Source organism: Ranitomeya variabilis, chromosome 1 (genome assembly GCF_051348905.1).
Source record: "Ranitomeya variabilis isolate aRanVar5 chromosome 1, aRanVar5.hap1, whole genome shotgun sequence".
Lineage (NCBI taxonomy): Eukaryota > Metazoa > Chordata > Amphibia > Anura > Dendrobatidae > Ranitomeya > Ranitomeya variabilis.
Genome location: NC_135232.1, coordinates 542,074,590 through 542,083,227, shown reverse-complemented (window position 1 = coordinate 542,083,227; position 8,638 = coordinate 542,074,590). Strand labels below are relative to the sequence as shown.

General features: G+C 44.6%; 1 protein-coding gene across 1 annotated transcript; it reads left to right on the top strand.

Annotated features, from left to right (window-relative positions):
- Window positions 1-211: 211 nt before the first annotated feature.
- On the top strand, window positions 212-8,173 carry LOC143766813 (uncharacterized). The gene is made up of 5 exons (XM_077254782.1): window positions 212-477; window positions 5,748-5,906; window positions 6,325-6,489; window positions 7,240-7,398; window positions 8,043-8,173. Exons 1-5 carry the CDS (start codon window positions 475-477, stop codon window positions 8,145-8,147), a joined length of 591 nt encoding a protein of 196 aa, XP_077110897.1. The 5' UTR covers window positions 212-474; the 3' UTR covers window positions 8,148-8,173.
- The last annotated feature ends 465 nt before the right edge of the window (window positions 8,174-8,638 follow it).

Below are 8,638 nucleotides of genomic sequence, written 5' to 3'. Positions count from 1 at the left end.
GTGTTTTTTGCGGGAAAAACGCATGCCTTTTTTAATGCACAGTGGAGACGGGATTTCATTAAATCCCCTCCACTATGCTGTAACATCTGGACACTGCGTTTTTGACGCTGTGGCTCAGCGCTGCGTCAAAAACGCAGCGTTTCCTGAACGTGGACACATACCCTAAAGGAGCCCTTAGAAATAGTGAGGAAGTGAATCACAAAGTTGCAGTCTGATTACTCATCAGTTCAGACACTTTTTTTTTTTTTCTCCAAGGGAGAGAGGAATGTAGAAATTGGGCAGGGTGTTGGCTGGTGGCCTCTGGGTGCGGCTGTCTGCTCACAGAGTCTGTGTTTCCCCGAGTGCTGAGAGTTTTTCCTTCTGAGCAGCAAAGGGGTCTCTGCTCTGTGACGCTTTCCTCCTCAGCAGCACAGGGGTCTCTGCTCTGTGACGTGTTCCTACACATCAGCACCATCGCTAGGGTCTCTGTTCACCATGGTGAGTGTACGGCTTCACAGTGGGGGAAATTTTTTAGGAAGTTTCACACATCCAGTCAGGGATATGGAGTTAACCTCTTTTGAGTAGTTCTTTTGGCTGGTTTTGTGTTGTGTATCTGCACCTTTAATGCTCTGCAGCAAACTTTCGGAGTATTTGGGTGGGCAAATGGGATCTCTGCAAAATTACCGTGTTGTTCTGTGGTCTACAACCTGTGCTTTTGCAAGTCTAAAAACTTCTCCCACCATGTAACGACAGCCTCATAATATCATGTTTTATTTTTAGTGATCTCATTATGACGTTGTACGTGGATTATGTGCACTGTTATGTCACCATATAGTGTCTGATGTCATATGAATCATGTGCTGTCCCCAGAGTCAGTTTTGTGATTTCCTTAGGGTATGTGTCCACGGTCAGGTTTGCTTCAGGCTTTGGTCAGGATTTTATGCAGGTAAAATCCTGACCAAAAATGCACCTGAGGTCACTGGCAGGTCACCTGCGATGTTCCTGCGTGTTTTGCTCATTGTAGCAACATGCTGCGTTCTGAAAAAACGCACTGCATGTGCGTTTTTGCGGGAAAAATGCATGCGTTTTTTAATGCACAGTGGAGACGGGATTTCATTAAATCCCCTCCACTATGCTGTAACATCTGGACGCTGCGTTTTTGACGCTGCGGCTCAGCGCTGCGTCAAAAATGCAGCGTTTCCTGAACGTGGACACATACCCTAACACTGTCTCGTTCAGGGGTCCTTCCGTCTCCTGTGATCTCTGCTGCTGTTATCGGTCATGGCTATATAATATACATGACTGTTCCACCCTTATCTGTCTTTGTGTACAATGGAAGGGAAGGGTGTGACTTATAACTGTCACTATGGAATAATGACCCTAGTAGCGCTGTGGGGTTGGGCCGCTGATAACCTCTGGGTCATGTTTTTGTTATTGGAGCTAATATTTATTAGGGTCAAGTTATAAACCGTTTACTTAAATAATGGACTATTGCTGCGAATCGTACAAGGGAATGAAATTTGTCACCTGTTATCAGCTATGCTAGATGACTGTAGTGCCCACTATACAGAAGAATTCCTATGTGTTGCAATATTCTAATCTTTACGTTACTGGCTCTTTAATGCCCGGGGGTGCAGTAGCTCAGAGTGACTCCCTAGAAATATTTCCTTTTTTTGATTTTCAAAGAAATATTTACTGGTTGTCATAACTTCCTGTGACTTATCCTTTGTGATTGCTCAAAACCAAATAGCAGGGATCAATTCATTTCTGTGTCACAGTAAAGTTACTGATGGATCCGTGAACTGTCCTAACACTGGGCCAAGTGCCATAATAATAATAGTGGTTGTTCTTTTCTGTTTTCTGGGGGGTTAATCAGCAGAGATGATCCTAAGCCGGGACCATCTCAATAATCATATAGGACTCTTCTTGAGATCAAGTAAAGGTTTGGTTATCAGGTTCATCACCTGGTTAGGACACAATAATCTTTTGGGACTCTTCCTGTGAGTTTGTGGTCATCATTTTCATCACTCCAATCCTTACCAACCACTGTGAGCCCAAGACTATTCTGTGGCGCCCCAGGGTCCTGGTCGTCACAGTAACATTGCTTTCCTCAAGGGGAGAGTGATGTTACGTTTGGAAGCGAAGAAGGATATAACCACCATACACACAACATGTTCATACTACAGGCCACAAGGGGAGCTTTTGATCCTATTCCTAGGTGACTCCCCTGCATATGCATTTACAGTTTTGGCCAAAAGTATTGACACCCCTGCAATTCTGTCAGATAATACTCAGTTTCTTCCTGAAAATGATTGCTAACACAATTTTTTTGGTATCTTCATTTAATTTGTCTTAAATGAAAAAACACAAAAAGAATTGTCCTAAAGCCAAATTGGATATAATTCCACACCAAACATAAAAAAGGGGTGGACAAAAGTATTGGCACTGTTCGAAAAATCATGTGATGCTTCTCTAATTTGTGTAATTAACAGCACCTGTAACTTACCTGTGGCACCTAACAGGTGTTGGCAATAACTAAATCACACTTGCAGCCAGTTGACATGGATTAAAGTTGACTCAACCTCTGTCCTGTCCTTGTGTGTACCACATTGAGCATGGAGAAAAGAAAGAAGACCAAAGAACTGTCTGAGGACTTGAGAAACCAAATTGTGAGGAAGCATGAGCAATCTCAAGGCTACAAGTCCATCGCCAAAGACCTGAATGTTCTTGTGTCTACCGTGCGCACTGTCATCAAGAAGTTTAAAGCCCATGGCACTGTGGCTAACTTCCCTAGATGTGGACAGAAAAGAAAAATTAACAAGAGATTTCAATGCACGATTGTGCAGATGTTGGATAAAGAACCTCGACTAACATCCAAACAAGTTCAAGCTGCCCTGCAGTCCGAGGGTACAACAGTGTCAACCCGTACTATCCGTCGGCGTCGGAATGAAAAGGGACTGTATGGTAGGAGACCCAGGAAGACCCCACTTCTTGCCCCGAGACATAAAAAAGCCAGGCTGGAGTTTGCCAAAACTTACCTGAAAAAGCCTAAAACGTTTTTTGAATGTTCACTGGTCAGATGAGACAAAAGTCGAGCTTTTTGGGCAAAGGCATCAACATACAGTTTACAGGAGAAAATAAAGAGGCATTCAAAGAAAAAAACACGGTCCCTACAGTCAAACATGGCGGAGGTTCCCTGATGTTTTGGGGTTGCTTTGCTGCCTCTGGCACTGGACTGCTTGACTGTGTGCATGGCATTATGAAGTCTGAAGACTACCAACAAATTTTGCAGCATAATGTAGAGCCCAGTGTGTGAAAGCTGGGTCTCCCTCAGAGGTCAGGGGTCTTCCAGCAGGACAATGACCCAAAACACACTTCAAAAAGCACTAGAAAATGGTTTGAGAGAAAGCACTGGAGACTTCTAAGGTACCCAGCAATGAGTCCAGACCTGAATCCCATAGAACACCTGTGGAGAGATCTAAAAATGGCAGTTTGGAGAAGGCACCCTTCAAATATCAGGGACCTGGAGCAGTTTGCCAAAGAAGAATGGTCTAAAATTTCAGCAGAGCATTGTAAGAAACTCATTGATGGTTACCGGAAGCGGTTGGTCGCAGTTATTTTGGCTAAAGATTGTGCAACCAAGTATTAGGCTGAGGGTGCCAATACTTTTGTCTGGCCCATTTTTGGAGTTTTGTGTGAAATGATCAATGTTTTGCTTCATTCTCTTTTGTGTTTTTTCATTTAAGACAAATTAAATGAAGATAATAATACCAAAGAATTTGTGTTTGCAATAATTTTCAGGAAGAAACTGAGTATTATCTGACAACATTGCATGGGTGCCAATACTTTTGGCCACAACTGTATAGTGTGGTTTTGGAGGGAAAGTTAGTCAGTGCCAGAGAGCAGACTGAGGCAGGAAGAACGTATGAGGGGCCGTGCAGCTAAGAGAAAGTGCTGCAGCTCCTGGATAGAGATACAGAAGGAAAGGACATCGTTCAGGGAGAGTGAAGGAGAGCAATGCACAGGTGAGGACACCAGGGGGAGGATAGCAGCAAGCAGACTGTCTCCCTGGCAAAGCGCAGATAACCGGTAGCCGGCACACTGAGGTTGTAAGGGACTCTAAGACTTACATCAGAGACTGGCAGGACAGCTGAAGACACAGTAACACATAGAGCCTGGGGCGTGATGGAGTCCCTGTAAAAAGGCTTGAGTTACCTGTCATACAGGTATTGCCCTATCCTATATGGGGGACAGAGAGAAGAACTGTGAGGACCTTATCAGAAGCCACAGGCAGTAAGGGACTACAACACCACTGCGCTAGAGGAAGGCTTTTAACTTCACCTGGTAAAAGGCGACTCTGGATTCGCTTCCAAGCCGGCTGGACCCTGCCTGCCCTGTGATCTGGTACCCTGGACTGTGGCTGCCTGAAGTCTTCAGTAAACCAGGTAAAGAGACTGCAAACCTGTGTCCTCGTTCTTTACTTCACCATCTTCCATCTACTCACCGGGAGCCCTGGGGATATACTTCACCTGTGGGAAGTTTTACCATCTATCTGCCATAACATCACCCCAGAGGACCCCTTAAAGCAGCGTCGGTCCCCACTGACCGAATACCACAGGTGGCGTCACGAACATAAACTTTATTCAACTTCCCCTTTTACATGGGCGCCCAGGGCCACGGACCGGGTTGCCACCGTGACATCCCCCTTGCGACTGGACCCGGTACCGAGTACCCCAGGGCCCTGGCGGGCGACTCCATTCCACTGGTAGTTATCTTGGTCGAAGCCTTGATGGATATCTCACAGGCCTCTGGGAGTGAGATGTTGGTTACTAACCTGGGTTGGAGTCTCTATTTGAAGAATGAGGAACTTCTGAGGCCACATCTTCAGGCTTCTGTAAGCTGATATGGAGCATTGTCCATTATGTGGGGTCCTTTTATGTCAAACCGAGCAGGGGGCGGAGCACACTGTTTTTTAGAAGGAGACTTTTTCTCCATGAGTCTACTCTCTTCTCTGGATGAAAGGTGCAGAAGAGGCCCTGTTGGGTACAATAATTTTATGAGACTCTTCTTAAGAGCTAGTGAAGTTACGGTCATTAGATTTACTACTGTAACCCTATCACACCAACACTAATTCAGCTTCAGAGTTTTCTGAGCTGAAGACTCAGAAATGATCTTAGGGGGCCTCCTGGAGTGAAATATTGGTCTCTAGCCTTGTCAAGACCTTCTAGTTGAAAGATTAGGGAAAGTCTGGGACCACATTTTCAGGGTGCTTTAAAGCTGCAGTGACTAGTGAACATTGTCCAGTTTGTGTAGGCCTGATATAGTGAGCCAGGCAGAGTGTCAGAACACACTGATTTTTTTTTTTTAAAAAAGACTTTGCCTCTCCATGTGTCTGTCAAGTATGTGACTAGGCATGTGTCTGCATGTCCCCGGTAGTCCTGACATTCCTGTGATTCACAGACCATCAGTATGGGAGACAGCATGATGTAGCCACCGCCCCATGGAACCTGTACAAGATCAGATAGAAACAGTTGCCTCTAAAGTACACCACCTGAAAGTGAAATTTCCAGTGTCAGATGGGCAAGCAGCAAAATGACCACTGCCGCCTCTTAACATGCAAACCTTCATACTAAGGGGAGAGACACAGATCTATGGGGTCCGCAGTTAGTTGTCAAACATTAGTCCTGGGTAGATGTATCCAGGAGCTTGGGCTATTCATCTGCATGATAAAGGGTTAAAAAAAGCTCTGGAATGTGTTCCACTCTTAGGCACAAAACAGGCAGAATCCTCCAACCGAAATGGAGCGCTCCATGGAGAAGATCATCACCATCTTCCAGAGATATGCTGGCAAGGAGGGGAGCGCAGCCTCAATGAGCTATAAAGAGTTTGAGAACTTCATGAACAGTGAGCTGTCCTCCTTCACCAAAGTAAGTTACCCACAAGTCCCATCCATTTCATTTAAGCAGCGGATGTACGTCATAACGCAGCTCCTCATGGGTGATCCAATAGCCTGGAATAACCTCTGACTGTGCAGAATCGGGAAGTATTTGCACAAAATACTAAGCCTGGTTCTGTCCCTGACAGGTATGCAGCTGCTATTCCTTAGTACTAGAGCCCCAATCATTCCTCCGATCTAGAATTTTCTTGTCCCCATTAGTTCCTGTAACTGAGACAGGAAGCAGTGGCCATTATTGGCCATATCACAATGACTGATCCAATTATTTATTTACCTAGTCACCATCTCTAGCGTTGCATATCAAGACACTCCAGTAAAGAGTGCACATAATAGACCACAAGAACAAAGCAAGACTAAACTGTTCTTCATGTAATTTTCTGTTCCATGAGGGCCAGAAGGACCCAAACATCCTACAGAAGATGATGAAATCGGTAGATGGCTCTGCTGACGGAAAAAAGGACCAAGAATTGGATTTCCAAGAGTTCCTCAACCTCATCGGGGGGATGATGGTAGCTTGTAATGATGCCTTGGCCAAGTGCCCTCCAGAAAAGAAGGTACAAAGCGCAATGTTAGTGCCAGACCACCTATATATACCCATTGCTCAATAACCTCTGTATATCTGTTTATCTCAGACCTGGTGAGTCTGGTGTACATACTGTGAAAATCTAAAACCATGTCAGGACTGTTATACAATCCTTTTTGAATGTTAAAACTCACCCTGTCCACCCAACCTGATGACACCACTTCACTGTCCCTCCTCATTGCTGATGAATTCTCCCCACCTAGTCTGATTGACAGCTCTTCAGTGTCCCTCCTCATTGCTGATGAATCCTTCCCCTCTTAGTCTGTTTGACAGCCCTTCAGTGTCCCTCCTAAGCAATTAAATCCTCCCCCACCTAGTCTAATTGACAGATCTTCATTGTCCCTCCTCATTGCTACTGAATCCTCCCCCACCTAGTCAGATTCACAGCTCTTCATTGGCCCTCCTAAGCTATTGAATCTCTGCCTGTGTACCCTGATCGATAGTCCCCAAGTGTCCCTCCTCATGCTGAGTTTCTGCTCAATGGCCCCTCCTTGTTGACCTCTCCCCAGTGTCCCTCCTTCCTTCAGTGTCACTCTGTCCCACCTAACTTGATTGACAGGTACATCTTATCCCTCGTCTCCTGCTGAAATTCCACCAATCTAGTCTGACTTGCTCCTCCTTGCTGCTGATTTTGTCCACCTGCCTTCATAGTAAGTACCCCAGTCTCATCAGGTCTAAGATTTATGTAATAATATAATCCAATTTAATGTTTTCTTCCTAGAATCCAGTTTCTGCCACCAAACCATCAGAGATGGAGTCCACCATGGAAACCATCATCCACATTTTCCAACACTACGCTGGCAAGAAAGGAGACACAAATCAGATGAATTACACAGAGTTTGAGGCTTTCATGAACACTGAGCTGAAATCCTTCATACAGGTAAGGCACCTTCACATGTCCATTTTTCATGTCTATGCAATCCGTTTTTTAAGGACAGCAAATACGGACATGCACACCCTTTGGGTAAGTTACATAGTTACATAGTTATTAGGGTTGAAGGAAGACTGTAAGTCCATCTAGTTCAACCCATAGCCTAACCTAACATGCCCTAACATGTTGATCCAGAGGAAGCCAAAAAAAACCCATGTGGCAAAGAGTAAGCTCCACCTTGGGGGAAAAAAATTCCTTCCCGACTCCACATACGGCAATCGGACTAGTTCCCTGGATCAACGCCCTATCAAGGAATCTAGTGTATATACCCTGTAACATTATACTTTTCCAGAAAGGTATCCAGTCCCCTCTTAAATTTAAGTAATGAATCACTAATTACAACATCATACGGCAGAGAGTTCCATAGTCTCACTGCTCTTACAGTAAAGAATCCGCGTCTGTTATGCTTAAACCTTCTTTCCTCCAGACGTAGAGGATGCCCCCTTGTCCCTGTCTCAGGTCTATGATTAAAAAGATCATCAGAAAGGTCTTTGTACTGTCCCCTCATATATTTATACATTAAAATAACCCCTTAGTCTTCGTTTTTCCAAACTAAAGAGCCCCAAGTGTAATAACCTTTCTTGGTATTGCAGACCCCCCAGTCCTCTAATAACCTTGGTCGCTCTTCTCTGCACCCGCTCCAGTTCAGCTATGTCTTTCTTATACACCGGAGACCAGAACTGTGCACAGTATTCTAAGTGTGGTCGAACTAGTGACTTGTATAGAGGTAAAATTATGTTCTCCTCATGAGCATCTATGCCTCTTTTAATGCATCCCATTATTTTATTTGCCTTTGTAGCAGCTGCCTGACACTGGCCACTGAATATGAGTTTGTCATCCACCCATACACCCAGGTCTTTTTCATTGACGGTTTTGCCCAGAGTTTTAGAATTAAGCACATAGTTATACATCTTATTACTTCTACCCAAGTGCATGACCTTACATTTATCCCCATTAAAGCTCATTTGCCATTTATCAGCCCAAGCTTCTAGTTTACATAAATCATCCTGTAATATTAAATTGTCCTCCCCTGTATTGATTACCCTGCAGAGTTTAGTGTCATCTGCAAATATTGAAATTCTACTCTGAATGTCCCCTACAAGGTCATTAATAAATATGTTAAAATGAAGAGGGCCCAATACTGACCCCTGTGGTACCCCACTGCTAACCGCGACCCAGTCCGAGTGTG

Excerpts from the sequence above, each read along its gene's own strand:
- LOC143766813 (XM_077254782.1), top strand. Across the intron at positions 5,907-6,324 it reads AGCTGTCCTCCTTCACCAAA|GGCCAGAAGGACCCAAACAT; the intron begins GTAAGTTACCCA and ends CTGTTCCATGAG. Across the intron at positions 7,399-8,042 it reads AGCTGAAATCCTTCATACAG|ACCCCCCAGTCCTCTAATAA; the intron begins GTAAGGCACCTT and ends TTGGTATTGCAG.